This window comes from Doryrhamphus excisus, chromosome 6 (genome assembly GCF_030265055.1).
Source record: "Doryrhamphus excisus isolate RoL2022-K1 chromosome 6, RoL_Dexc_1.0, whole genome shotgun sequence".
Lineage (NCBI taxonomy): Eukaryota > Metazoa > Chordata > Actinopteri > Syngnathiformes > Syngnathidae > Doryrhamphus > Doryrhamphus excisus.
Window position 1 is genome coordinate 21,330,250 of NC_080471.1, and position 27,913 is coordinate 21,358,162.

At 39.7% G+C, this 27,913-nt stretch overlaps 2 protein-coding genes across 4 annotated transcripts; one reads left to right on the forward strand and one right to left on the reverse strand.

Annotated features, from left to right (window-relative positions):
* Positions 1-171: 171 nt before the first annotated feature.
* fbxo31 (F-box protein 31) lies at positions 172-13,325 on the reverse strand. 2 transcript variants are annotated; one of them, XM_058075506.1, is made up of 11 exons: positions 13,222-13,325; positions 11,510-12,083; positions 9,688-9,759; positions 8,436-8,522; positions 8,079-8,155; positions 6,196-6,363; positions 5,971-6,045; positions 5,768-5,877; positions 4,249-4,402; positions 2,392-2,744; positions 172-2,267 (listed from the first exon to the last, which is right to left on the reverse strand). In XM_058075506.1, the coding sequence occupies exons 2-11, from the start codon at positions 11,916-11,918 to the stop codon at positions 2,045-2,047; spliced, it is 1,728 nt and encodes a 575-aa protein (XP_057931489.1). In that variant the 5' UTR covers positions 11,919-12,083; positions 13,222-13,325; the 3' UTR covers positions 172-2,044. The 2 variants fall into 2 exon arrangements, with proteins under 2 accessions (XP_057931489.1, XP_057931490.1); XM_058075507.1 differs by lacking the exon at positions 8,436-8,522 and having other exon boundaries at positions 174-2,267.
* On the forward strand, positions 13,063-26,841 carry fanci (FA complementation group I). Of its 2 annotated transcripts, XM_058075502.1 has the most exons (37): positions 13,063-13,284; positions 13,376-13,448; positions 14,062-14,192; positions 14,328-14,481; positions 15,454-15,511; positions 15,916-15,957; positions 16,040-16,163; positions 16,246-16,331; positions 16,884-17,016; positions 17,113-17,190; positions 17,276-17,412; positions 18,145-18,325; positions 18,423-18,510; positions 18,642-18,772; positions 18,849-18,919; positions 19,829-19,943; positions 20,016-20,138; positions 20,348-20,416; positions 20,503-20,604; positions 20,683-20,868; positions 20,948-21,069; positions 21,141-21,302; positions 21,383-21,562; positions 21,823-21,989; positions 22,058-22,128; positions 23,640-23,756; positions 23,820-23,871; positions 23,941-24,068; positions 25,083-25,148; positions 25,227-25,323; positions 25,407-25,594; positions 25,696-25,752; positions 25,848-25,907; positions 26,004-26,075; positions 26,178-26,273; positions 26,337-26,438; positions 26,501-26,711. In XM_058075502.1, the coding sequence occupies exons 1-37, from the start codon at positions 13,192-13,194 to the stop codon at positions 26,561-26,563; spliced, it is 3,975 nt and encodes a 1,324-aa protein (XP_057931485.1). In that variant the 5' UTR covers positions 13,063-13,191; the 3' UTR covers positions 26,564-26,711. The 2 variants fall into 2 exon arrangements, with proteins under 2 accessions (XP_057931485.1, XP_057931484.1); XM_058075501.1 differs by having other exon boundaries at positions 26,337-26,841.
* The last annotated feature ends 1,072 nt before the right edge of the window (positions 26,842-27,913 follow it).

Genomic DNA, 27,913 nt, shown 5'->3' on the forward strand with positions numbered 1-27,913 from the left:
AATGGAGCATGAATCTCTTCAGGAAGGAAGGAAGCTTTCCTTTTGCTTCAGGCAAGCTTTTATTTAGAACGTAGCAACAAAACAGCGCAGATTCGCATGTCTGGCTCGTCGCACTTCCGCCCTCCTTAACCCGGCCCCGCCCCATACCAAATGTCACATAACTTCCCCCTTTTCATAGCTGTCTCAGGCAATGCCTGTAACAAAGTCAGAAGAGTTTTTGTCTTGTAAACGTACAAATTTACTCTCATAATATTACAAGTTTTTTCTCATGAATTTACAACTTTATTCTCGAAATCTCTGATTTATTTTAACACTTCGTCCAAACAGGCATTACTTGAGACAGCTATAAAAATTGGGACTTTTTACGGCTTTATTTTCGTTCATTTACAACTTCACTTTTTCTTGAATGTGGCCCTAAAACTGTCATAATTCCGAAACAGTATGACTTAATATAGTTTTTAAAAACCGACATTTAACACTGCTGACAATTTAAACTTTCTTGTTCTGGTGAAAGCTTATTTTTAATACGATATCGATATACGATAACGATTAGCTTAAATTTTCCTTAGATTTCACTTCTTGCAGTGCAGCTTGAACCAGACATGGATTTTTAAAAGTAAAGACGGTTGTTTTGGATGGAAGATGTGCGGTTTTACTCCATGGCACTTGAGGTAAAAGACCAGTCAAGGAGGAATTGCAATGTAATGAAAAATGACAGAATTACAGGGAAGAAAAAAACAGACTGAAAAGTACATTAGCTTGCTTATTAACTACCACATTAGCCCTAATACATAATACAAAGCAACAGTAAGGTGAATTATTCAAATAGCACAGATAACTTCAAGATAGGAAAATGTATGGAACCATATATTTTGGTTCAGATAAACAGGGCAAAATTAGTTTAAAGATGCTCAAGCATTTATTTTTATTTTATTTTTTTGCAAATGTTTATATAGCTGCAGTCTACTGCAAATATGCTGCCCAGTGTGTGCAGTGTATTTAGATATCAGTTACTATACTGCCCAGAAAAGTGCACTTGTTGTAGGAAAGCTACTGGGCGACGTCATTAAGCCATGACAAGACACACAAACATACAGTACATGTACAGTATTTGGTATAATTCAAGATTCATTTGTGGGTTTCTCAAATATTAATATAGCTTAACAGCTGTGGATGCACAAAAAAAAAAAATTAGAGGAAGTTTTCCAGTAAAAGCCCAAGCAAACATTGCAATAAACAGCAAAAGTAGTACATTTCAAATAATAGGCTGCAATTTAGCATTTTTACAGAAACCCACGAATTTCATACATTGAATAAATCCAGTGTATGTATAGCTTATGTTATACTTTGCTAATATTTTCCATTATACAAAAGGTGTGGGGAAATAACGTTTTGGAGCATTTCACTGAAAATCTAATCACGAAAGCTCAAAGAGCAAAAAAAAAAAACAGATTGTTTGATAAGAGCCAACAGTTGAAAGGTAGCCCTGTTAGAAATCTTGCTTTATTTCTGCTGGTTAATTATTAAAATTTCTTTACTTAACCAATGTTACAATTATTCCTAATTTTGGGGCAAAAAAAATGTACCTGAGAAGCTTTTTTTTTTTTTTTTTTTTGAACCAATGACGTATTTAGCCAAAAAAAAAATTAACTAAAAAGCAGCTATAGCTGAATAAAATGGGTATTGAATTAAAATGGATTACACGCCATTACCTTCTCAAACGCTACCAAGTACGGGCGTGGTTTTAAAATCAGAGGCACATTGAGTTTGCGCATATGTTTTTCCTCCTGGTGGGAATAAATAAATAAATAAATAAATAGACAAAATATTCCTGGAGTAACCTCACGATGCCTTCCAAAAAGCAAAGTGGGAAAACTAAATGTTTAAAAAACAGAAATAGATGGAACAGATCATGTCATGTGCTAATATGTACCGCTGCGGAAGAAGGGGGATGCCGAGGTTACTTGGGTATAATGTACTGTATATTATTATTATTATTATTATTATGCATTGTATTCCCTGAAGGGACTTAAAGCTTGGATCATCAGGATGTCCAAGACTGCATGTTGCGGAGCATGGCCTCAAATCGCTCCATATTTGGGGCATGTGCGTGGGCTAGGCGGTCCGTCAGTCGACTGTAGAGACTAAATGACTTCAACTCCAGCCAGATGAACCCGAAACGATCCTCATCGAACAGCACAAAAAGACCAGGGGTGCGTTCTGGACTTGTGAAGCCATGCCCCGCGATCAAGCCTGTCCCGTAGAAGCTGGAAACGAATACAAACAGATTATTTAAGTCAATATTTTGTGCTTTAACATCATGAATTGATGATTGCAATGATTACTTCCCATTGGATATTAGTACCACAATAACATTGCAAACGTCCTTACCATTTCCTGCAAGTGCGAGGGTACACCTCATTCCGAGCCATGACTCCTAAAGGCAAAATAAAGGGCTGGATCTCCGGAGGACCGCTGCTTCCACTCGGACCCACCTGGCAACCGTCTGAATCGACGCCATTATTGGCTTCCACCCCGTCTGCTTCACTACAAGCTCCCTCGGCGGGGACTCTCACTGGGGCGGCGGCATCTCCCCTCGCCTCTCTCTGTACTTGTTCGTGTACCCCCAATACGAGTCGTGACAGCTCCTCTATATTGCGCTGATGCTCCAAGTCTGGGAGGATTAGAGGCTGGCTCAAGTCAATATCCAATGTCAGTTGCCCGGCAGGAACGTTGGGGTCTCCCTGGCAATATCGTACAAAATACGGTTAGCATAAACTGTGCTGGCTCTGATTTTGTGGTTTGTTGAATCAAACATAAACATAACAAATGCACCAAATATGCAACGCAGTCATTGTCGGTTGCTAACAAAACTGGTAACAAATACCACTGAATAAAAATTTTCTATGCCGCTTATCCTCACTAGGGGGTATGCTGGAGCCTATCCCAGCTGTCTTTTGGTGAGAAGCGGGGTACACACCCCGGACTGGTTGCCAGCCGATCACTAGGCCACACATGCGTCAAACTTTTTTTTTTAATGCCGAGAACTTTTGCCAACTTTTGACAGTTTTTACGACTTAAAACTGCACTAAATATGTTGTCACATATAAATCGGCGAATGAGTTCATGTTTCCCAAAATCCATGTGTGCGTGTGTGTGTGTGTGTGTGTGTGTGTGCACTGATTTAATACTGTGCTTCTAATACAGTAATACCTTGTCCATGACCTGACCGTGATAAGTGAATTTGGTAATGGTAATGGTTTTATCAGATTACAATTGAATGCATCACATAATCAGTTCACAGTTCCACATGTCCAAAAGGAGTAGGAAGAAGCAAAGCTTATTAAATCCTACCCCTCCATCTGGTACTTTTACAATCAGTACCTGTTACATGTGTTCACTTCCTGCTTTCCTAATATAGTTTAAGGTTGTTTTTTTTTTATTTTTAAAATTTTTTTAAAAAGTTTTTGTGCCGTACCGAAGTACGAGGTGATATGTGAATATTTCACGTGAAGAATAAAGACTGTCGCAATGGGTAGATTGCTTATTCAGTGATGAAGGGAAAGGAAAGGAATAAACATGAGTAATATCACTTGGGCAATGTAAAGAAAAAGGAATTAATAAGTAATAAAAAAATAATAAAATTAATAAAAAAATAAGTAACACATTAATAAGTAATAAAATAAGGTGAATATTATAAATAAAATAAAATGTGAATAAAATAATAAAATATGAATGAAGAGTATAAATAAATACAAAATAAGTTTGAATTAATGAATAGAGAAATTGATTTTAATATTCACATAATCAGTTCACAGTTCCACATGTCCAAAAGGAGTAGGAAGAAGCAAAGCTTATTAAATCCTACCCCTCCATCTGGTACTTTCACAATCAGTAACTGTTACATTTGTTCACTTCCTGCTTTCCATAATACAGTTTAAGGTTTTTTTTCTTTTTTTAATAATGCAGGTGATATGAGCATCCAATGACATAATAGGTACCATAGTAAGTGTCAATATAGTGATATATATAGCACATCATGACTGGTTCAAGACTCTTTTACGTAAAGTAGGATTCATTCTGTATCAATGGAATTTCTGTTTCATTCTCATAGCACAACATTATGGTTTAAAAACCATGTGAACGTGAACATGAGCCAATGCCGACATTGTTTACTGTGCGGTTCACCATGATATCCATGTAGTAGTTTGCACCGCTCATTACTTTAGGTGTAAATATGGGACTTACAGTGAGTTTGGTGGCTCTTGCAGAGTTCCTATGGAAGCTGAGCATGATTATCTCCAAACCGTGACTGCCGTAGGTGCCTTTAAAGAGTCCTGGCTGAGTCAAGTCGGACGGCATTGCAGGAGGCAAGTAGATGCGCCGGTATGTCAGGCAATTGCTGCAGGGGGGACATTTTCAATAAGTGTCAAACCACAACCCAACACTTCCCCATAAATTCAAATAAATAATACAACTGATGATGGCAAATTTACTTATTTGATACCTTATTTGATGCATTATACTTGGTAGGCTACAAGTAGGCTTACTTAACACTTTTAACACATTTTACATAAAGGTCCAGTATTATTTTCTATGATTTATATCTGCTACTACTCAGTGGGTGATAAACAGCAGCTCAGCGGCAAACATAACATGTAACAAACTGTTATTCCCAAGTGCCGCAAAGCATGCTGGGTAGTCCAGCGACAACAAAATGAGCTATGAACAATAAAACATTGTGCCTTGCTTGTTTCCCTGACACACCCCTCCGTATGTTTTGCATTCATTCATTCATTTTCTACCGCTTCTCCTTACGAGGGTCGCAGGGGTGCTGGAGCCTATCCCAGCTGTCTTTGGGCGAGAGGCGGGGTACACCCTGGACTGTTATCACAGGGGTTCAAAGTTGAGTTTTAGCCTAGCATGGGTTAGGTCTTCAACAGTAGCCCGTGTTGTTATTGTGCCTGTTATGAGATAATTCAAACCTGCAATAAAAGCCTGTTGTTCTGGCGATCAAGTCCGGCTTGATGAAATTTACATTTACTTCTTATTTATTTTATTAAAATTATATATTTAGTAATATTATATTATTTTATTTTATTAAGTGTTTAATATTTTTATTAGATTTATTAAATTAGGGTGACACTATTTTTTATTAATATTTTTATTAATAACTATTGTTTTTATTACATCTTTTATTTTGTTAATATTATCTATAAATGTTTTAAATTGATTTTATTCAAATAAGGCAATATAAAACATTAGAGATTTCAAGAATAAAGTTGTAAATTTAAAAGTCCTAATATTATGGGAATAAAGTCAATTTATGACATAAAAGGTAATATGGCGTGTCATCGGGAAAATGGAGCATGAAGCTCTTCAGGAAAATTGTCAAACAACCATTCACACTCACATTCATACCTACGGAGAACATGCAAACTCCACACAACTCGGGTCTCCTAACTGTGAGGTCTGCGCGCTAACCACTCAACCGCCGTGCAACCAAGCGAAAATGCAACAAACGTGGCAAACAGAAAACCACAAGCTACCCAGCATACCTTGCGGTGGGAAGTAATTTTCATCTGAAATCAAGTCACCTTGCTGGATAAAGTTTCAAGTTGTAAAAGTGCAAGCATGAGTTAGCATACGTTTTGGTTTGAATTTGACCTTCTGGAGCAGATTAATGACGCTAACCAAGGTTCTCACTGTAGCACTTTTGCTATGCAACGCATGCAATCAAGCAGCAATATTGTCATAAATCGCATACTCATATTGACTGGTGTATATGAACTTCATCAGGATGAGCTCCTGCATGTGCTCGTGGAAGATTTCTTCTAGCGTCCGGCCCCATTCTTCCTCCAACCATGTCCTGAACTCCTACACACATTACACACGGTAAATAAAACCTAATCAAGCACGGCCATCACAAGGTCATCAGAGGTCATATTGACAATACGGAAAGAGACGTACCTCCTGTCTGCCTCCTGGCATGCGGTGATGATCTGTTTGATTACATTTTGTGGAGAATTCGTCCTTTTTTACGGTCTAAAAATAATTAGAACATAAGCAACATTTTACATGTAAACTCGCTTTAATAATCCAATACAGTGATCAGTAAGTGGTTCCAAACCCTATCATGATAGGTGAATTCAAACCATAAAATAGCGTGTGTGTGTGTGTGTGACTGACACTGACCTGGATGTCTCCTTTGTGGGGACCCTTGTGTCCATACATACACTCCACAGTGGCCTTTTTGCTGTCCCACATGTGGATACGAAAGAGCGGTCGCCTTCTCATGGGATCCTCCACACGCGGGTCATGTGGTGGCAAATACATCCATCCAATGATGAACAGCCCGTCGACCTTGAAAATAATTCACCAGCCGGAAAATCAATCTGCAGCTAAAAACTGCATGCTACACAGCACACTTATATATATATATGCCGCTAATATATGTTATGCGCTAACGATGGATCTGCGCGATTGATCGATAACGCTGCGCCCGAGATGGATCGCACAAATCGATCGATTTGTGCGCAAATGATGGATTTGTTAAAAGCGGAGATTTTGCATTGGATCTGGCCAGATTGTTGCGTGTCCTGGTTACCTTCTTAGGCTTCCTCATCCATGAAAATGTTGGTGTTACGCGCTAATGATGGATCTGCGCAATCGATCGATAGCGCTGCGCCCGAGATGGATCCATCGTTAGCGCACAAATCGATCGATTTCTGCGCGATCACGATCAATGGTATATTACTGCGATGTAATATACCATCGATCGATGTTTATTATTATGGATGTGTGTAGTTTGTTTAGATGCCAACAGATGGCAGTGCTGAACGTTGTTACTTACAAGAATCAACAAGAAGTCGATGCATGCAAATTTCAAATCTTTGATTCATTGTCAAGCAGTTCACTTTTGTTACCGTTCTCGGGAGTGTGAACCCTAACCCCTAACCCTAACCCTAAACCCTAACCCTGTCATTGTATGCAATTAGCAGATAAACGATTGTCATTATATTGTCAACGCAGTGTCAAAGCATCGGTCTCCAGCGCAAGGCAAGTTACATCCATCGTGATCGCGCAGAAATCGATCGATCGATCGCGCAGATCCATCGTTAGCGCGTAATATTTGTTTTAATACTTTTGGTGTGGGCATGGAGGCCTTTTTTTGTCGACCCTAACACAAGACGAAGGTTTAAAGCATCATTTGTTTGTTAAAAGCGGAGATTTGGTATTGGATCTGGCCAGATTGTTGCGTGTCCCGGTTACCTTCTTAGGCTTTCCTCATCCATGAAAATGTTGGTGTTACGCACTAACGATGGATCTGCGCGATCGACAGATAACGATGGATCCATCTCGGGTGCAGCACTATCGATCGATTGCGCAGATCCATCGTTAGCGTGTAATATTTGTTTTAATACTTTTGGTGTGGGCATGGAGGCCTTTTTTTGTCGACCCTAAAAGGCATCATTTGTTTGTTAAAAGCAGAGATTTCGTATTGGATCTGGCCAGATTGTTGCGTGTCCCGGTTACCTTCTTAGGCTTTCCTCATCCATGAAAATGTTGGTGTTACGCGCTAACGATGGATCTGCGCGATTGATCGATAGCGTTGCGCAGTAAAATACCATCGATCGTAAATTTGTGCGCTAACGATGGATCCATCTCGGGCGCAGCGCTATCGATCGATCGCGCAGATCCATCGTTAGCGCGTAATATTTGTTTTAATACTTTTGGTGTGGGCATGGAGGCCTTTTTTTTGTCGACCCTAACACAAGACGAGGGTTTAAGGCATCATTTGCTTGTTAAAAGCGGAGATTTCGCATTGGATCTGGCCAGATTGTTGCGTGTCCCGATTACCTTCTTGCAAGTAACAACGCTCAGCGCTGCCATCTGTTGGCATCTAAACAAACTACACACATCCATCCCGGACGCAATAATATACCATCCATTGATCGATTTCTGCGCTAACGATGGATCCATCTCGGATCGATCGCGCAGATCCATCGTTAGCGCGTAATAAAAATATTGCAGTGGGTGGTACTTTTTATATGCAACATCTATTTTTATATACTTACCACAACATTGAGTAATCCCCCGTAAGGGCCGATGTCAGGCTGCCACAGGCCCAAAATGTGTCTGTACGGATGAAGCACTGCGACACAAGAACACGATCAATCATTATTCCTTATCGTGCTGCACAAAGCCACGCTGTGTACACGTTTTCTTGGTGCCTAACCTCCATTAGTAAAGCTTAATTAGTTATAAACCTCAACGGAAGAAAGAATAATCTAATGATCTAGTTGTGTCTTCATACATTGTGTCATGTAGCAAACAATGCTTCATTTTATTCAGAATTCAACACACAAACACACACACACACACATGTAGCCCCTCATGCTGCAACCATCGGGGTCCATATGTACAGTACATACAGTGCGTGTACACGTCTTTATAGTCCATATGCTCGTAGTCCGGGAGGAGCTTCATAAAGCGCCCAGACTTCACTCGTGGGTTAACACCTGGACAAGCACAACACAGGAATGTGTAGAGGATCCAAAAATAGGCTCCATGTATCCTCATTCCATGTACACAAATACTCTTTAAAAATCACTCCGGGGGTAAAAAAAAAAAACTCTCTCTCCTCTCCTCTCTCCCTCCTTTGCAACGTCCCTTCCAGTATGCAAGACAACCACTAGGGTAAAAGTCATTTGTAATGTTCGTTCATTCATTCATTTTCAGGGGGTGCTGGAGCCTATCCCAGCTGTCTTCCAGTAAGAGGCGGGGTACACCCTGGACTGGTCGCCAGCCAGCCAATCACAGGGCACATATAGACAAACAACCATTCACACTCACATTCATACCTATGGACAATTTGGACTCTCCAATTAACCTAGCATGTTTTTGGAATGTGGGAGGAAACCGGAGTACCCGGAGAAAACCCACGCATGCTAACCACTCGACCGCCGTGCAACCAAGCAAAAATGCGAGTAGTACGGTGGTTAGCATTCAGGACTCACAGCTAGGAGACCCGAGTTCAATTCCACCCTCAGCCATCTCTGTGTGTTTGCATGTTCTCCGGGTACTCCGGCTTCCTCCCACATTCCAAAAACATGCTAGGATAATGGACAATTTGGAGTCGTCAATTAATCTAGCATGTTTTTGGAATGTGGGAGGAAACCGGAGTACCCGGAAGAAAACCCACGCATGCACGGGGAGAACATGCAAATTCCACACAGAGATGGCCGAGGGTGGAATTGAACTCAGGTCTCCTAGCTGTGAGGCCTGCGCGCTAACCACTTGTCCACCGTGCAGCCCATTTGTAATGTTATTGATGACTATTAAGCTAATTGTAGTACGCGATATCAGTTGATATCGGTAGCGGATTTTTCTCGATCATGAAAACCGATATTTATACATGTTTTATACATACATATTCATGTTACATATATCGGTATCGGAAATTTATAGTGTTTTTTTGCCCCCAAAAAAGCCAATATCGGACATTCATAGTTATTTGTTTACAATTGAAGTTATTTTGAGACCACTACTTATGAGCATCATTCTAGATCATCTGCTGACACTCTGGTATCTTACGTTATTAACAATTATTCCCATGAATAAAAGTATCTCTTATCCCGTTATCTCTACATGGTTGAGATTTTGCTGTAAAATCACGTGACTCACGTTTCACATATAGGTCACGGCTCGACACTCCTCCGACTTCCATCTTCCTCACATCCTCCTTCATGTGAAACTCTGCAGAAACAACAAGCAGAAAGGGCCGTGCATGAACAATATTATCGCCACAACGGACAAACTATTAAAACAAGTTAAATCCACTACACAACAATGTTATTAAAACTTGCATTTGCAAAGGCTTGATCAACTCTTATGATTTCCCTGCACCGCTATCAGGAGACATGACTCAAATAGAAAGTGTTTAGTGTTGACACACTGGAGGAATGTACTGTAGCAGCTGTAATGTTAGCAACATGTGTAACATGCGACTAAGTATACAAGCATCAAACTGGATAGATTTACATTATTAGTAGGGATATGCTGGAATCAATTCATAATATTGTATATATACATTTTCCAACGTTTCCATGACTGTGCCCAAGGCAAAGTCAGAAGAACTAAATTTGAAACTCTTATATGCTAGGACTACGTTAAAAAGCCATAGCATTTCAGTATGGGGAATCAAACTATGGAATGGATTGAGTAAGACCCTCAAACAATGCACAACGATGAGCCAATTCAAGAAACAATACAAGCAGTTGATGTTTGCTAAATACAAGGATGAAGAGTCTTGAACCAGTCATGATGTGCTATATATATCACTATATTGACGGTTACTATGGTACCCATTATGTCATTGGATGGTCATATCACCTCCTACTTCGGTACGTGATAAAAATAAAAAAAATAAATGAAATTAAAAATTAAAAACAAAATTAAAAGTAAAAAAAAATAATTAAAAATAAAATTAAATAAAATTAAAAACTTTAACTATATTAGGAAAGCAGGAAGTGAACAAATGTAACAGTTACTGATTGTAAAAGTACCAGATGGAGGGGTAGGATTTAATAAGCTTTAATTCTTCCTACTTCAGTCATGATGTGCTATATATATCACTATATTGACACTTACTATGGTACCCATTATGTCATTGTATGGTCATATCACCTCCTACTTCGGTACGTGATAAAAATACAAATTAAAAAAAAATATGAAATTAAAAAAAATTAAAAAATAAATGAAATTAAAAATTAAAAAAATTAAATTAAAACTAAAAAAAATAATTAAATAAAATTAAAAACTAACTATATTAGGAAAGCAGGAAGTGAACAAATGTAACAGTTACTTATTGTAAAACTACCAGATGGAGGGGTAGGATTTATTAAGCTTTGCTTCTTCCTACTCCTTTTGGACATGTGGAACTGGGAACTGATTATGTGATGCATTCAATTGTAATCTGATGCATGTTCAAATGAAATAAAACCATTACCATTAAAGTTGAATTTTGACCAATGTTTTTTTCTGCATGTACAAAAATGACCTAGAGACACCTTCAAAACTTGACTGCAGAATACAAGCTGTTCGAGCCCCACTTTCATATTTAATTTCTTGTGTACACTTTTGAATTGTATTTTGGCACTGCAGGGGAGTATTTTCTCCATACATTCTTTAATTTGATTTTTTTGTTTGTTTTTTTTAGTGTGCACGTTTCAATTAACTTTATTGCACACCTTTTAAACTAGTATGGCGACAGTTGTGAGAATAACACTGAATTAATAAGACTAATAATGTTATTTAAACTAAAACTACCATAGGCTTGCGTTTAGGCAGAGCCGGGGCCTGACAACAACGTCAGCCGGCCTCGGTTTGCTTTAACAGCGCTACCTGCCAAAAAAGCGTCTCCTTTCCGATCGATAAAGCTGCTTTTAGCGGGCCGTGTAAGAGCAACTACGGTTAAAATGACCTCTCCGTCCGCGGTCTTATATACCTTCCATGCACCGCCTTCTCCAGATGGTTTCTGTATTGAGGATTTGTCTAAACGTCTTGCAGACGAGGGCGACATTCGGCAGTGCAGTTCCGGGAAGCAAGGAGAATATCTCCACCAAAAGCTCCGGTGGTAATTCCGACAAAGCCTGCGGGTGCGGTAGTCCCACGCCGTGTAGTCTGCTGTCAGCCCCGCTGCAGTGCACCCGACTCGGCCCTGCGGTTTCGACGACGACGCCGCTCTCCGGGGCCTCACCACCACCACCGGCGTCGCCTCGCCTCTGTCCCACGATCCGCTCCTCTTCTTCCTCATCCATGTCCGAATCGCTGCCCCGGTCTTGTTGGTTCTGTCGCGGTCGCCTCCGGCACCTCCGCGACTGACCCACTCCGCACAGCCTGGCACAAACAGCCATCCGTGGTCAGCAAGCGGGCGACATTACATCACTCGCACTCTTCTTGGCGCTGCGGCGTGCTGCTTATCTCCTCTCTGCTGGTTTAGCAAGTGAAGCGGAAGCAGTCCACGTCATGTGAGACTACATGGTGTCCAAACGTGCGGCCCGGGGGCCATTTTCGGTACCCTATTTTTTTCACAAAAATAAAATAAATGCATTGTTAAATGACAATATTGTGACTAGAATTTGGCTTATTGATCCAAATATTGGTGTTATTCAGAGTAGTATTGTGTTTACACCGATTTAGTAGCATTAGCATTAGCATTTATATGTGAAAACAGCATGCAAACCAAAAAACAAGCGGTATTCACTATTAATAAATTGAACATTTTCATAGTTAGCACAGAGAAAACCTGTTTATGACTTTCTAAATACAATCTTAACCTTTATTAGAGACTCATACACATTAATTAGTCACCTTTACACTCCTGTTTTTCTTTCATTTAATCCACGTTGCTCAACTGTAATGTCAAATTTACTATTTAATGTATTCTAAAGATAAGAAAGGTTTTAAAATGGATTGGGGAAGAAGGACAATGAAGCCAAAAACTACCACTTCCACACCAAAGGGGAGGAAAAGTTGCCATGGCTTTAGAGGCATTTGCATTCAATTGTATACATATGATCAGTATTTTTTTAATGTGAAAATACAGGATAAGAAAAACAATAACCTCCTGTTATGGTCTACTACCCCTACTTCAATATTTTCCTGTTTGTTTTGAAACATGTTTCAATTCACAAGTCAACTGTCACACAGAAAAAAGTGCTATAAAATAATTAAAATAACAATAGAAATAGTCTGAAAACCTTAACATTGCATTATAACATCATTCAATTGCATCTAATCTTATTTTAAGTTTTTATATTTGTAATATCTGATTAAAAAAGCATTTACTTATCAAATAAGACGGATAAGATGTTTTGTCATACTTACTCGCCAGGTTTGATTAAAAAAAAAAACATTTACTCATCAAATAAGACCCATAAGGAGATATTTTGTCAGACTTACTCGCCAGGTTTGAAAATTACGTTTTGATTTGTGAGGCATTGGTATACATGAATATAAAAATGTCTTTCGTAGGATAAAGTACGCTCAACATGGCAACCCGAAAAGCACAACAGGAAGTGTTTTCTGCTGGCGGGAAATACACTCTTCCTTGTACGTTGCCGAACTGTGATTTTGTCTGCACCGTCGTTCTGGTGTATTTGTGAATTTATACACATTAGTTCGATCATGAAGGCTGAAATTGATAGAATAATTTACCTGTCAGATGGCGACAGTTCTGTGGAGCTTCAAAAATACTTGTCCTCCGTGACTGAAGACAAGGTAGCTGGTGTTGACACAACTGTATTCGTTTTTTAGCGCTGCCACTTTTTGTTTCTAAATGACGTAAAACGCTAACTTCTTTGTTTTGTAGTTGACCACGCTACTTACCAACAGTGCATTGAAGGGCAAGAACGTTGGCCTCATTATTAAAGCCATATTCAAAGGTAAGGAATTCTACTCATGATAAACTATGGACTTCTGTTTATTTGGGAGTTTATTAGTTCGATTATCGGGATCTGTATTTGACATCATTGACCAGCATTATTGATACATCCTCTCTCCCTCCTTTGCAACGCCCCTTCCAGTGTGCAAGACAACCACTAGGGTAAAAGTCAATTGTAATGTTCATTCATTCATTTTCTACCGGGTCGCGGAGGGTGCTGGAGCCTATCCCAGCTGTCTTCGGGTAAGAGGCGGGGTACACCCCGGACTGATCGCCAGCCAATCACAGAGCACATATAGACAAACAACCATTCACACTCACATCCATACCTATGGACAATTTGGAGTCGCCAATTAGCCTAGCATGTTTTTGGAATTTGGGAAGAAACCGGAGTACCCGGAGAAAATCCACGCATGCACGGGGAGAACATGGAATTGAACCTCGTAGCTGTGAGGCCTGCGCGCTAACCACTCGACCATCGTGCAGCCCATTTGTAATATTATTGATGACTATTAAGCTATTTGTAGTACCCGATATCGGTAGTGGATTTTTCTCAATGCATTTGAGACAATATCATTTACAGCATCCTCAGTCATATAATATATTCTTTTTAGGCTCTCCACCCAATTCCACCGAAGGGTCAAATCGCAGACTGCTGCTTTATCAACATTGTATCCCACTCTGTGAGTCTGGTGACCTCCAAAGTGAAGTGGCAGCTGACATCATTGGACTGCTCATGCTAGAGGTAAGATGTGTTGCGTAATTGGTCTTCATCAGTGTTTCTCTCCATTTTACAATTCTCTTGAATTTCACTTATTTCATGACTGATTATGAATTTCTTCCTAATTCCCCATTTGAATTATTTTGTCTTATCACACAGACACACACTCTGAATGGATCCTCTCTTGCAAAACTGGCAGAATTTTTTGTTAAAGAAGTAAAAGTGGGAAAAATATTCCATGGGAAGTCTTTGGAATTATTTCCTACGGTGCTCACTGCCCTGGCAGCCTGTGAAAAGTTGTCATATGGTAAAGGTGAGTACAAACAGTTGTATGTATACATGGATCAGTAACAATATGACAATGTAGTCATAGCTCTATTAAAAATAATGTATTTTTAACACTGGTTAAGTGGTATATGTACATTCAACAATATGTTGAATGTTAAATGACTATTACACTAATATATTGTTAAATGTAGTGTTTACAGCAGGGGTCTCAAACTCAATTTACCTGGGGGCCACTGGAGCTAGGGTCTGGGCGGGACTGGGCCGCATCAGGTTTTCAAAAAAAAAAAAAAAACGCATTTATTAAAAACAGAAAAATTAATAAACTTTGCTTTGGTTCCGATTTTCTACAAGAAAAGCTCTGATAAAAAATTCCACTGTTCTCAAATATCTTCATTTTTATTTTTCTACACAAAATAGGATCAAGAATAAAGAAAATCAATCAATCAGTAATCAATAAATATAATAATAATAAAACGGCAAATAATTAAAAATTAAGAAACCACATATAGTTGGTGGGTAGACAAATTATTTTTTTCAGATTAAAATGAACAAAGCATTATTAGAGCCCTGTAGACATGACAAAACACGACTATAGTCACATTTATACTCTTTTTATTTACAACGTATTGCGCAACTGCAGGGTCTTGAGACACATGCTAACTCGCAAACTAGAGATCTAGCGACCTAAACGTTAGCCTCCAAGTTATTTCCTTTAACTTAAAAAGCCAAAAACTTACCACTTCCACACGGATAGGGAGGATAACTATTAACAGTTATTTAACCTTTAACATGAACATTAATCAAACGTAATAATTTTTTCTGGGTACATGATACCATACAGCATCCATATCAAACTTGCGCGGGGCCGCACTAACATTAAACTTTCATATCAAGGCGGGGGCCTCAAACTAGTGTCCGCGTGTTTGAGACCCCTGGTTTACAGTGTCATATTAAGCCAAGTAATGTGCACTTGTGTGTTTTTTTTCTGCCGTTGTAGGTGAACTCAGTGGTGAGGAATACAAGAAACAGCTGATCAATAGCCTCTGCTCAAGCAGGTGATATGAAACATCATATTCTTGACTATGCATCCATTTTATTATTATTATTATTATTGATAACTGATAATTGATAACTGGGTTTTCTCCGGATAGTCCGGTTTCCTCCCACATTCCAAAAACATGCTAGGTTAATTAGCGACTCCAAATTGTCCATAGGTATGAATGGAGTGTGAATGGTTGTTTGTTTATATGTGCCCTGTGATTGGCTGGCGACAAGTCCAGCGTGTAACCCGCCTGTCGCTCAAAGACAGCTGGGATAGGCTCCAGCACCCCTGCGACCCTTGTGAGGATAAGCAGTAGAAAATGAATGAATGAATGAATGAATGAATCAAATTAACTAACCCTTTTATTCATTAAAGCCCATAGTCGTTTACAACTAAATACTTTTATTCACAATGCAGATGGGACTCACAGTGCGTTATCCACTTGACCACGATGTTCAGGTAACTTGTCATCACCAACTCCGTTTCATTGCCGTATCGACGTCTGCATTATTGCCAAGGCTGCAACTGTGTCTCATTTCAGGGATGTGCCTTTGTCATCAGACGAGCTGAAATTCCTAGCGGAGAAAGTGCTGCGTATGTTCAGCAAACTTGACCTGCAGGTGATCCCGCCGCTTGTTTATCAGCTGCTGTTGTTATCTGCAAAGGTAAAGGGTGTGTGACAGCATGCGTCTGTCTCTCTCTGGCTATCTAAGGATAAAAATTGGTCACGTTGCATGCATCTTGTAGGGTTGCAAGAGACAGATCCTGGATGGAATCATCGCTTATTTTAAGCAGCAAGACATAAGCCAACATGAAGAGCAGAGACACGGAGAGTGGGTGACACAAGCATTTTGATTTTGACTACAGTAAACCTCGGATATATCGGACTCAGATATATCGGAAATTCGCTCACAACGGACAGATAAAAAATGCATTCTGTAATGCATTTCCAATAAAAATTCATTGCATATATCAGATTTTTTATAATGGATTTCGCCTATTTCGGACAAAATCTCCAGTCCCGTTCCAATGCATTTCCATTAAATTTCCCTCGCATATATCGGATGGCCGCATCGTGGCGCTCCGATTCGCCGAATCGTGACAGGCCGCTATATGACGTCGTTTGCAGCGTTGCCTGCGCGTCCAGGTACATTGGAAACATAGTCAAGGAAGTGCCTTTTTATAACGGATAAAATCCGATTTACGCATATACCGGATATAAATCCAATATATGCGTAAAACGGACATTTTCCGGTATACGCATATAACGGATTTCGCTTATATCGGACAAAACCAGTGGGAACAATTGAATCCGATATATCCGAGGTTTACTGTACTATTGTTTTTAATTGTCAACCCCTACCTGTACCCCTCGTGTTTCTCAGAAGCTTGGATCTGGAGGTTCAGTCCATACCACAGGATCAGTTACGACATGTTGAAGGAACGGTTATCCTCCACATTGTCTTTGCTGCAAGGCTGGACCATGAACTTGGGAGAGAATTCCTCAAAAGCATCAAGGTGAGCTACATATGTGTCATTTCTCACTCTACTGAAACTTGTAGAATCGGATTCTATGCACCTCATGGATTCTACTCGTGATTTACTTTGCACCAGACATCATACGGGGACCTCTGCCCTTTCAGCGTTGCTCTACTGCTCTCTGTTGCACGCATCCAACGCTACGAGGAACAGGTTGGGGCGTCTGCTGCTTTCTTTATTATTACCTGGCTCCATTCTGCATATTAATTATATATCCACAATTTTTCATATTTGATAGGTGTTTGAACTTTTGAAGGGAGCGATTATGAAGAGCTTCAAAGATGAACAGTTGCTGCAGGGATCCAAGTTCTTGCAGGACCTCCTGCCTGAGCATTGTAGTGTTTCTCAGATGATTTTGGACACAGTGAAAAACAGGTATAAGCCAAGGTTAAAAAAAAAAAAAAGTACTACCGGACCCTCAAAGGTTAAACCATAATCTATTCCAGTATATGGTTATTTCTTTCAATTTAAAAACAAAATATATTGTTCCACCCTCGGCCATCTCTGTGTGGAGTTTGCATGTTCTCCCCGTGCATGCGTGGGTTTTTTCCGGGGTACTCCGGTTTCCTCCCACATTACAAAAACATGCTAGGTTAATTGGCGACTCCAAATTGTCCATTATCCTAGCATGTCTTTGGAATGTGGGAGGAAGCCGGAGTACCCGGAGAACATGCAAACACACGGAGATGGCTGAGGGTGGAATTGAACTCGGGTCTACTAGCTGCGAGTCCCGCATGCTAACCACCGTTCTAGTTGCATTTTTGCTTGGTTGCACGGCGGTCGAGTGGTTAGTGCGCAGACCTCACTGCGACTCCAAATTGTCCATCGGTGTGAATGTGAGTGTGAATGGTTGTTTGTCTATATGTGCCCTGTGATTGGCTGGCGACCAGTCCAGGGTGTACCCCGTCTCTCGCTTGAAGACGACTGGGATAGGCTCCAGCACCCCTGCGACCCTCGTGAGAAAAAGCGGTAGAAAATGAATGAATGAATAAAAATATATTGTATATTAGATATACATTTTATGAATATGTTTCATATGGAATGAATGTGGGCATTTCTGCATGGTTTTTCCTTCCAATTTATGTTCATTGTTATTATCTTGTGCAGTGTGTTTGGATGGGATCATGTGACCCAGGGGCTGGTGCAGCTGGGCTTCTTCCTAATGGACACATTTGGACCAAAACCTGGACCATTTGGCAAGACCACAGAAGGGTCTGCGACTGTGGCCAGAACCCCCACTCAGCTGGCATGCAAACTTGGAGGTCAGGTTCTCCTGCAGGGCTTTAAGGTAACATATTCATAATTAGTGTAACATCCAACCAAGACTCATATGTATTACATATGTATTACGTACATTGTTTTACTGTGTGCATTTGTTCTGTTAGATGCACGAAGCAATCAGAGGAGATATACTGGAGCAAGTTCTGAATAGGCTGGTCACAAAGACCGCCTCACCTGTCAATCATTTCTTAGGTAATACAACTCATATATACTCCCTTCTCACATTTACAATCTGAGACGATCCAATACAAGTGTACAGGGATTGTGTCTCCTCTGTGTGCTTATTAATTATGACATTATGACATATATCTCTGTATCATCAGACCTGTTTTGTGACATTGTGACCTCCGCTCCTATGATACTACTGGAGTCGTCCTCCAAGGTGACAGAGACTTTTGATCACCTGTCATACCTGCCTTTGGCCACAGTGCAGGGCTTGCTGAAAGCTGTCCAGGTACCTGAAAGCCACAAACATGCACAGAAGTACTTACAGGAAAACATCAGTAAAATGAATTCTGTTTAATGTACAGCCTCTGCTGAAAGTCAGCATGTCCATGAAAGATGCTTTGATTCTGGTTCTCCGAAAGGCCATGTTTTCCAGGTAGGTGGATTGTTGAAGCATTTCTGTTTTTGTATTGTTCCATCATGTTGGATGGGATTTATTTTACTGGTCTATGTACTTTGTATGTATGTAGGTACTATGTACGACATTTCGTTGGCAATTTCACTGCTGTGTTATTGTGCAATGACAATAAAGGACAATAAAGTCTCTATCTATCTATCTATCTATCTATCTATCTATCTATCTATCTATCTATCTATCTATCTATCTCCTTTCTTTCTTTTTCTCTTCTCTTTTCTTCCCTTTTTTTCTCTTTTCTTCTCTTTTTCTTTTTCTCTTTTTTTATTTTTTTATTTCTTTATTTCTTTTCTTTTTATTTCTTTTATTTTTTCTTCCTTTTTCTTTTTTCTTTCTTTTTCTCTTTCTCTTTCTTTTTTTTTCTTTCTCTTTTTTGTCTCTTTTTTCCTTTTTTTCTCTTTTCTTCTCTTTTTCTGTTTTTCTCTCTTTTTTCTTTTTTTATTTCTTTATTTCTTTTCTTTTTATTTCTTTATTTCTTTTATTTTTTTCTTTCTCTATTTCTTTAATTTTTTCTTTTTTTTCTCTTTTCTTTTTCTTTTTTTCTTTTTTCTCTTTTTTTCTTTTTTATTTCTTTATTTCTTTTCTTTTTATTTCTTTATTTCTTTTCTTTTTTCTTTCTTTTTACATTTTCTCTTTTTTGTCTTTTTCTTTCTTTTTCTTTTCTTTCTTCTCTTTTTCTTTTCTTTTCTTTGTTTTTTTCTTTTCTTTTTTTTCTTTTCTTTTTTCTTTTCTTTTTTTCTTTCTTTCTTTCTTTTTTTTCTTTTCTTCTTTTCTTCCTTTTCTTCCTTTTCTTTTTTTTCTTTTTTCTTCTTTCTTTCTTTACCGCCCTAATACACTATGGTCATTTGAACATGTGTTTTTGATTCCCAGCCAATTGGATGGGCGAAAGTCGGCCGTGACTGGCTTCTTGTTGTTGTTGAAGAACTTCAAAGTGTTGGGCAGCTTGTCCTCCAGCCAGTGCAGCCAGACAATCTCCTCAAGCCAGGTATAGGTTTAAGGCTACACATCATTTTTTTTAAAATAAAAAAACACAATTTTTACTTGAATCTCTCACTAGATCCAAGTGGACGTTCATTCTCGCTATAATGCTGCTGCCAACGAAGCGTTCTGTCTGGAGATCCTCAGCAGCCTCCGTCGTTGCCTCGGCCAGCAGGCGGATGTGCGCATCATGCTCTATGAGGTGTGTGCTCCGTTTTATAATCAGTTATGCTTACTGATGTGACAATATTTAGTCTGTATTGGAGGACAAGTGGTATAGAAAGTGTCTGATTTACTTCCATTATTTAAATATCTCAAAATGATGATGTTGCCTTCCAGTTTAAAATGAATTAATTGGATAAAGATGTGCCTTTACTTTATGTGTTGTTGGTTGATTGATGTGTCATGCAGGGCTTCTATGGCGTTCTCAGTCGGAACTCTCAGCTCGCAAGCGCCATCATGCAGACACTTTTATCACAGGTATGAATGTCTTCCCCACGAATCATCTTATTTGTCATGCTCAAAGCATCCATCCATATTTTCTCCTCACATCTTTTTATTCATAGCTGAGGCGCTACTACGAACCTGAACAAGATCTCCTGCCCCCTGTGAAATTGCAGCCATGCATCACTGCTCATGGAGAACAAGTCCACATTCAGGAGCCTTTGGTATATAGAATTGTCCATTTCTTGCTGTGCTTTTGTTCATCATGTATTTCTGCCTATAAATATTTCTTTCTACCTCAGGCCCACCTTGTGAGCTGCACTGTGCATTGCCTGTTGTGGCTTAAAAATATGCCACGTTCAACCAGAACCGACGACAGTGATGAGGACGAGGACGAGGACGAGGAGGGATACCAGTCAGAGCTCCAGACAATTCTAGAGAGCGTGACAAAACGCATGATTAAATGTGAAATGGAGGACTTTGAACTGGTACGCATGCATGACATATATATATATATATATATATATATAAAGCATGTCTTGGTCATGCAATACTCTTATTTGTCAGGACAAGTCAGCCGAATTCTCGAATGGATCCAGTGTTGGCGTGAAGAATAATATATTTGCTGTGCTCGTGCTGGGATTGTATGAGGTCCTCATAGAGTATAACTTTACCAAGGCTAATTACAGGTAACGGTTTGCTCCTGTTTTGTGTCTGACGCAACATGTGAATTTCATAGTTTCTTCTTTGAAACCTTCAGTAAAATCCACTTCGAGGAGCTGATGGAGCTTTTTAACCGCTACCACAAGCTGTGTGAGATCCTGAGGGAGAAATCTGGAAAGGCTCGGATGCCCTCAAACAAGATTCCTCGAAGTTTACTTTCCATGAACTTTATATCGACTCTTCTCACCGTGCTCTTCAGGTTAGTGTGCTCGACTTAAGACATGCTTGTCGCTGGCAGGAAGTACTAAGGCTGATGTTGTTGTTGTTGTTGTTTTCCAGGGACAGTTCTCAGAGCAGAGAGGAGGCGGTCTCTGTGCTGCGCTCCAGTGATGAATTTCTGCGTTATTCGCTTTGCGTGGCGGTGCAGAAGATCCAGCAGCTGGAGGAAACGGGCGTGGCAGACGGCCCAGATGGACAAAGCTCAGACTTGACTTTCCGCTTCCTGTGTGATATGACAAGGTGGGGGATCCTTTTGACTTGACTCGCTGCATTTAGAGTGCATTTAAAGTTGGTAATGGTAATGGTTAAATTTAATTTGAACATGCATCAGATTACAATGGAATGCACCACATAATCAGTTCACTGTTCCACATATCCAAAAGGAGTAGGAAGAAGCAAAGCTTATTAAATCCTACCCCTCCATCTGGTACTTTTACAATCAGTAACTGTTACATTTGTTCACTTCCTGCTTTCCTGATTGTTTTTGATTCTTCTTACAGTGTGCTCATGTGGCGGTACACCTACGTCCCGAGCACAGTGGAGGATGCTGGGAAGAAGGATAAGCGGTCCAGTCTGTCACATTTGTGCCTGGAAGGTCTTCTCAGGATATTCACAACCTGTCAGCAGCGCTACCCTGATAAGATGCCCAAGCTTCTCTCTTCCATCGGTAGAGTCAAAGTTTAAAATACATATTTAAAAAAAAAACATACAGAAGACTTCACAATTTTTTTCCAGGAAACTCTCAGGATGTCGCTGAGCAAGAAGATGGCGACGGGATTAATTATGTTTACATCCGTCAATTTCAGGTATATATGCACAGTCATGCCATGAGTTGTGTTTATTGTCTATTACAGATCCCCATTAATCCTCACTCCAGTGAAGACTATTCTTCATGAGGTCCAAAAAAATTAAATTTCAAACTTCAAACATAATACAATAAAACAGTCATTACAATTAAATATAACTAAATCTAAAAAAAAATTATCAGAGATGGAATGGAATAAAAATAAAATTATATAATTCCAGAATTAATCAACCAACTACAAACTGACTTCCCTACTAAATACTGCTTCTCTTAATTTATTTTTGAATCTTGCTTTATTTTCATTCATTCATTTTCTACCGCTTTTTCCTCACGAGGGTCGCGGGGGGTACTGGAGCCTATCCCAGCTTGCACGGGGAGAGCATGCAAACTCCACACAGAGATGGCCGAGGGTGGAATTGAACCCTGGTCTCCTAGCTGTGAGGTCTACGCGTTAACCACTCGACGCCGTGCAGCCCTCTTTTAAAATTGTAAACTTTAAAATTGATACGTGCGCATTGCTTATCCACCTTTTGAGTGTTAGGTTGCCGTGTGATGAATTTAGCATTTTTGTGGATGCGGTTTAGTGCGGTTCAGTGAATTTTATACAATGGCGGAAACATCATGTAACTTACATCAGTATTAAAATATGTGCTGTTTCTCAATTGAAGAACAACTTTTAAGGAGATGATAATACAGTTCATCCATCTTGTGGTCAAATGGATGACTTAAATGGATGAATTAAAAATTAAATAATTTTCTACCGCTTTTCCTCACAAGGGTCGCGGGGGGGGGGGGTGCTGGAGCTTATCCCAGCTGTCTTCGGGCAAGAGGCGGGGTACACCCTGGACTGGTCGCCAGCCAATCACAGGGCACATATAGACAAACAACCATTCACACTCACATTCATACCTATGGACAATTTGGAGTCACCAATTAACCTAGCATGTTTTTGGAATGTGGGAGGAAACCGGAGTACCCGGAGAAAACCCACGCATGCACGGGGAGAACATGCAAACTCCACACAGAGATGGCCCGAGGGTGGAATCGAACCCTGGTCTCCTAGCTGTGAGGTCTGCGCGCTAACCACTTGACCGCCGTGCCACCCAACTTCAAACATAATACAATAAAAACAGTCGTTACAATTAAATAGAACTAAATCTAAACAAAAATTATCTGAGATGTAATGGAATAAAATTAAAATTATTGAAGCCAACCAGAACCGGAACAACAAAAAATATTCCAATTTACACACTCAGAATTTCAGAATAAATCAACCAACTAGAAACTGACTTCCCTGCTAAATACTGCTTCTCTTAAATTATATTTGAATCTTGCTTTATTTATCATGGTTAAATGTAGTGGAAGCTTATCCCAATATGTTACTGCTCTGTACATTGTAGTCCTCTTTAATGCATTAGTTCTTGGAAGAGGCAGAGTAAAGTGAACACCTTCATAGTCATGTCGAGTGTCACTTTCCACTGATGATCAGTTATGCATCTTCGTTGTCAACAGAGAGCGTTATTTGCCCAGTTAAGTCGAGGAGAAGATGACTTCAACAGCAAAGAAGCTCAGCTCTTGGTCAGCATTTTGAGTGTGCTTTCCCTCCAGTTAAAGCCCTCATCTCAGCAGGTATGCACCCTATGCTGAATTGCTGATGCTAGGTGCGCTAACACATGTGCGTCAAATCAACAGTTTGTCCAGATGATCACGTGGACGGTGAAAATCTGCAAGGAGACCCACTTTGGTGAGTCGGCACCAGCTTATGTTGTCGTTTTTGGTTGTCAATTCAATTCAAACATCTCCTTGTTTGTAGAGGACGCAGCTTTGTCCAAGGGGTTGCTCTCGCTTCTCTTCAGCCTGCACGTTCTCTTTAAGAGCCCTGCCAGCTTGGTGCTCGAACTCTGCCAGGACATCCACAGCCACCTGGGTGATATTGATCAGGTATGTACAAGGTCCAAACCTGGTAACCATTCAAGCCAAGTCGACACCACCCACACAGCTGTTCACATTGTATTGCTGCAGTCTGCTTGTATTCTGATTAGATCAGCGGTCTCAAACACGCGGCCCGCGGGCCAAATGTGGCCCGCAGGAGACTAGTTTGAGGCCCCCGCCTTGATATGAAAGTTTAATGTTAGTGCGGCCCGCCAAGTTTGATATGGATGCCGTATGGTATCATGTACCCAGAAAAAAATTATTACGTTTGATTAATGTTCATGTTAAAGGTTAAATAACTGTTAATAGTTATCCTCCCTATCTGTGTGGAAGTGGTAAGTTTTTGGTAAATTTAAGTTTAAAGGAAATAACTTGAAGGCTACCGTTTAGGTCGCTAGCTCTCTAGTTTGCGAGTTAGCATGTGTCTCAAGACCCTGCGGTTGCGCAATATGTTGTAAATAAAAAAAGTATAGTGACTATAGTCGTGTTTTGTCATGTCTACAGGGCTCTAATAATGCTTTGTTCATTTTAATCTGAAAAAAATAATTTGTCTACCCACCAACTATATGTGGTATCTTAAGTTTTTATTATTTGCCGTTTTATTATTAGTATATTTATTTATTACTGATTAATTAATTTTCTTTATTCTTGATTTATTTTTCATCTTATTTTGTGCAGAAAAATAAAAATTAAGATATTTATCAGAGCTTTTATTGTAGAAAATTGAAACCAAAGCAAAGTTTATTCATTTTTCTGTTTTTAATAAATGCGGTTTTTTTTGAAAACCTGATGCGACCCAGTCTCACCCAGACCCTAGCTCCAGTGGCCCCCAAGTAAATTGAGTTTGAGACCCCTGGATTAGATCCTGCAGTAAAAAAGTGCATTGCAGTTGACACCCATTTAATACTGTATGCGCTACTGCCACCTCCAGGACTTTGATGGAATAGCACAATGAGTTTTCAGTCTCACCTGCAGTGTTTTCTGTTCCAACCAGACTAGCTTTTATGTTTGTATGATGACTAGGATGTGGAGGTAGAAGAACAGTCCCACTTTGCTATTGTCAACAAGAAGACGGCAACGGCTGCAGCAGTAAGTACTTTCTTTTTTTTTCAAAATACTTTGTTGAATTCTTAATATACGTGTACCCCCTCTACTGTTTTGCTGCAGCTGCTGGTCTTATCCCAAGTGGACAAGGTGCTAGATGAAGTGGACTGGCTGATCAGTAGAAGGAAAAACCACACAGCCTCTGACAGATCAGACCCTGGTACTGGAACTGTCTGTTATTTGTGCCTGTCAGGGTATAGTACCGTGCAAAAACTTATTATAGTTTTGTTATATTATAACAAGACGAGGAGAGCACACAGGCTGCAGGTCGTCAGGATCCTGTGGAAAAAGCAGTGACGCTGCAGCTCGGCACCCTTTTGACAGCACTAAACGAGTTGGTCCAGACCACACTGCAGCTTGGGACTTGTACCCTCACATTGCTGAGAGAACTGAGCCGCACGTACACCATCCTCACCACGCTGGTTAAATATGTACGTATTTCTGTACTTTATTATTCCTAGTGTTTAGATTTGAATCGAACCCCACTGATGATATATATATATATATATACATGTATTTATCTACTTGACAGTACATCCAAATGTGTGCCACTCAAAGTGGTAAACTACCTTCACGCTTTGAGAAGCTGGTGAGAGCCTTTTTTTGGGGGGGGGGGGGGGTCTGAGTCTTCTAATACAGCTTGATGTCATGCTAACCGAGTATTTTGTATGTGTTACTATGCAGGTCAAACTGTCTGGTTCCCACCTGACTCCACAATGCTACTCTTTCATCACATACGTCCAGGTTTATGTTTATGCATATTTCCAGACTCCATAAACATATTACACGTTAGTTATTCACAAAGTATTACTACTGGTGACGGTTATAATCCAACTCCAGGGTGGAGATTCGAGTACTTCGGGTGTAGATAAGAAGAAAAAGAAAAGGACTGAAGTGAACACTGTTGCTTCTGTAAGGACCGGAATCATTTCATAATGAAACATACATTAAATACAGTATTTATTCTATAAATAAGTATATACATAACACAATTTTTTTTTTCTTTCTGGGTAGGCAAAACTCCTCCGTGAAACAAAGGCTATTCCCAATTTAATCTTCAGCATTGAACAGTATGAGAAATTCCTCATCACTCTCTCCAAGAAGTCAAAAGTAGGTGTTCGGTACAGTGCAAAAAAATAAAATAAATGCTTAAATACAATGAATGTCATCCAGGTGAACCTGATGCAATACATGAAACTGAGCACATCACGAGATTTCCGCATCAACGCTGCTACCCTGGACGCGGCCCTGCAGGAGCAAGACGACAGTCAGGAGGTAAGCGTCAAAGTGGATGATTCTGTGTTTCCGTGTTTACATTTATCTCTATTCTCTTTAAGGCTGTGTCCCAAGATTTGGAAGAAACTCAAGAACCCAAACAGAAGAAAAAGAGAAAGCAATGAGCCGAGATGCTCCTGTTGGTTCGACGCCGATGAGCCTCCAGGCAACTTGTGTTCACTTGTTCTGTGTATCCTTTCCCTGGGTTCCTTTATTGAGGGAGCCTTTGGTGATGTCAATTATTTGGTAGATGTCCAAGGCTTCGCCTAAAAAGCACATTATGTTTGTTAATGTTTTCTCGAATATTAGTTTATTTTTAACTAGGACTACATTTTATATGTATTAACACAAATGGTCACCGGTAGTGGCTGTCTTTTTGGCTGACATTAAAACTTCTACCATGGCTGTGGTTTGAGGAGTATAACTGCATTGTTATCACACTGACTGAAGCTGAAAACCTCATATTACAAATATACAACATAAGGTGTTATTGAACAAAAATTTGTTCTCAATCAGAAATCACTCCACACTCTTTATTGCTCTCTGGTTCTATCATATCTTACTTATTGTGTTGGAAATATGGGGTAATAACTATAAAAGCAATCTTCACTCGCTAAATGTACTGCAAAAAAAAGGTCAGTAAGGATAATTCATAATGCCGCCTACAGAGAACATACTAACTCGTTATTTCTAAAATCACAAATACTTCAATTTGCTGATATAGTTCATCTTCAAACAGCTAAAATAATGCATAAGGCTAAAAATAACAAATTACCTAAAAAATGTCATCCAATACTACAATAACTACATTTGAAACTCTTATATGCTAGGACTACGTTAAAAAGCCATAGCATTTCAGTATGTGGAATCAAACTATGGAATGGATTGAGTAAGACCCTCAAACAATGCACAACGATGAGCCAATTCAAGAAACAATACAAGCAGTTGATGTTTGCTAAATACAAGGATGAAGAGTCTTGAACCAGTCATGATGTGCTATATATATCACTATATTGACACTTACTATGGTACCCATTATGGCATTGGATGCTCATATCACCTTGTACTTTGGTATGTGAAAACAAAATACTTAAACTATATTAGGAAAGCAGGAAGTGAACAAATGTAACAGTTACTGATTGTAAAAGTACCAGATGGAGGGGTAGGATTTAATAAGCTTTGCTTCTTCCTACTCCTTTTGGACATGCGGAACTGTGAACTGATTATGTGATGCATTCAATTGTAATCTGATGCATGTTCAAATGAAATAAAACCATTACCATTTAGCATGATAAATAACTACACTGCTAGCAAAGTGTATTTGTTTCTGTGCTCACCAGGTGGAAGTCCATATCTCCGTTCCACACCCGTTGGATTAGAGGGAGTCACGCAATCCATGGTGACTTCTTTTCTCAGACACGTGTCAATGTCAACTGCACTGAAGAACGCTACTGACTGCGGAAGGTCTTGCATGC

What these genes read in the sequence shown, in the direction of transcription:
- fbxo31 (XM_058075506.1), bottom strand. Translation starts at nt 11,918, where the DNA reads ATGGCTGTTTGTGCCAGGCTGTGCGGAGTGGGTCAGTCGCGGAGGTGC. An exon ending in TGCCAGGAGGCAGACAGGAG is followed by an intron (nt 5,878 to 5,970) that starts GTACGTCTCTTT and finishes TAATGTGTGTAG; the next exon opens with GAGTTCAGGACATGGTTGGA. An exon ending in CAAGAGCCACCAAACTCACT is followed by an intron (nt 2,745 to 4,248) that starts GTAAGTCCCATA and finishes CGATATTGCCAG; the next exon opens with GGAGACCCCAACGTTCCTGC.
- fanci (XM_058075501.1), top strand. Translation starts at nt 13,192, where the DNA reads ATGAAGGCTGAAATTGATAGAATAATTTACCTGTCAGATGGCGACAGT. An exon ending in CGAAAGGCCATGTTTTCCAG is followed by an intron (nt 18,920 to 19,828) that starts GTAGGTGGATTG and finishes TTTGATTCCCAG; the next exon opens with CCAATTGGATGGGCGAAAGT. An exon ending in TCACCACGCTGGTTAAATAT is followed by an intron (nt 25,595 to 25,695) that starts GTACGTATTTCT and finishes TCTACTTGACAG; the next exon opens with TACATCCAAATGTGTGCCAC.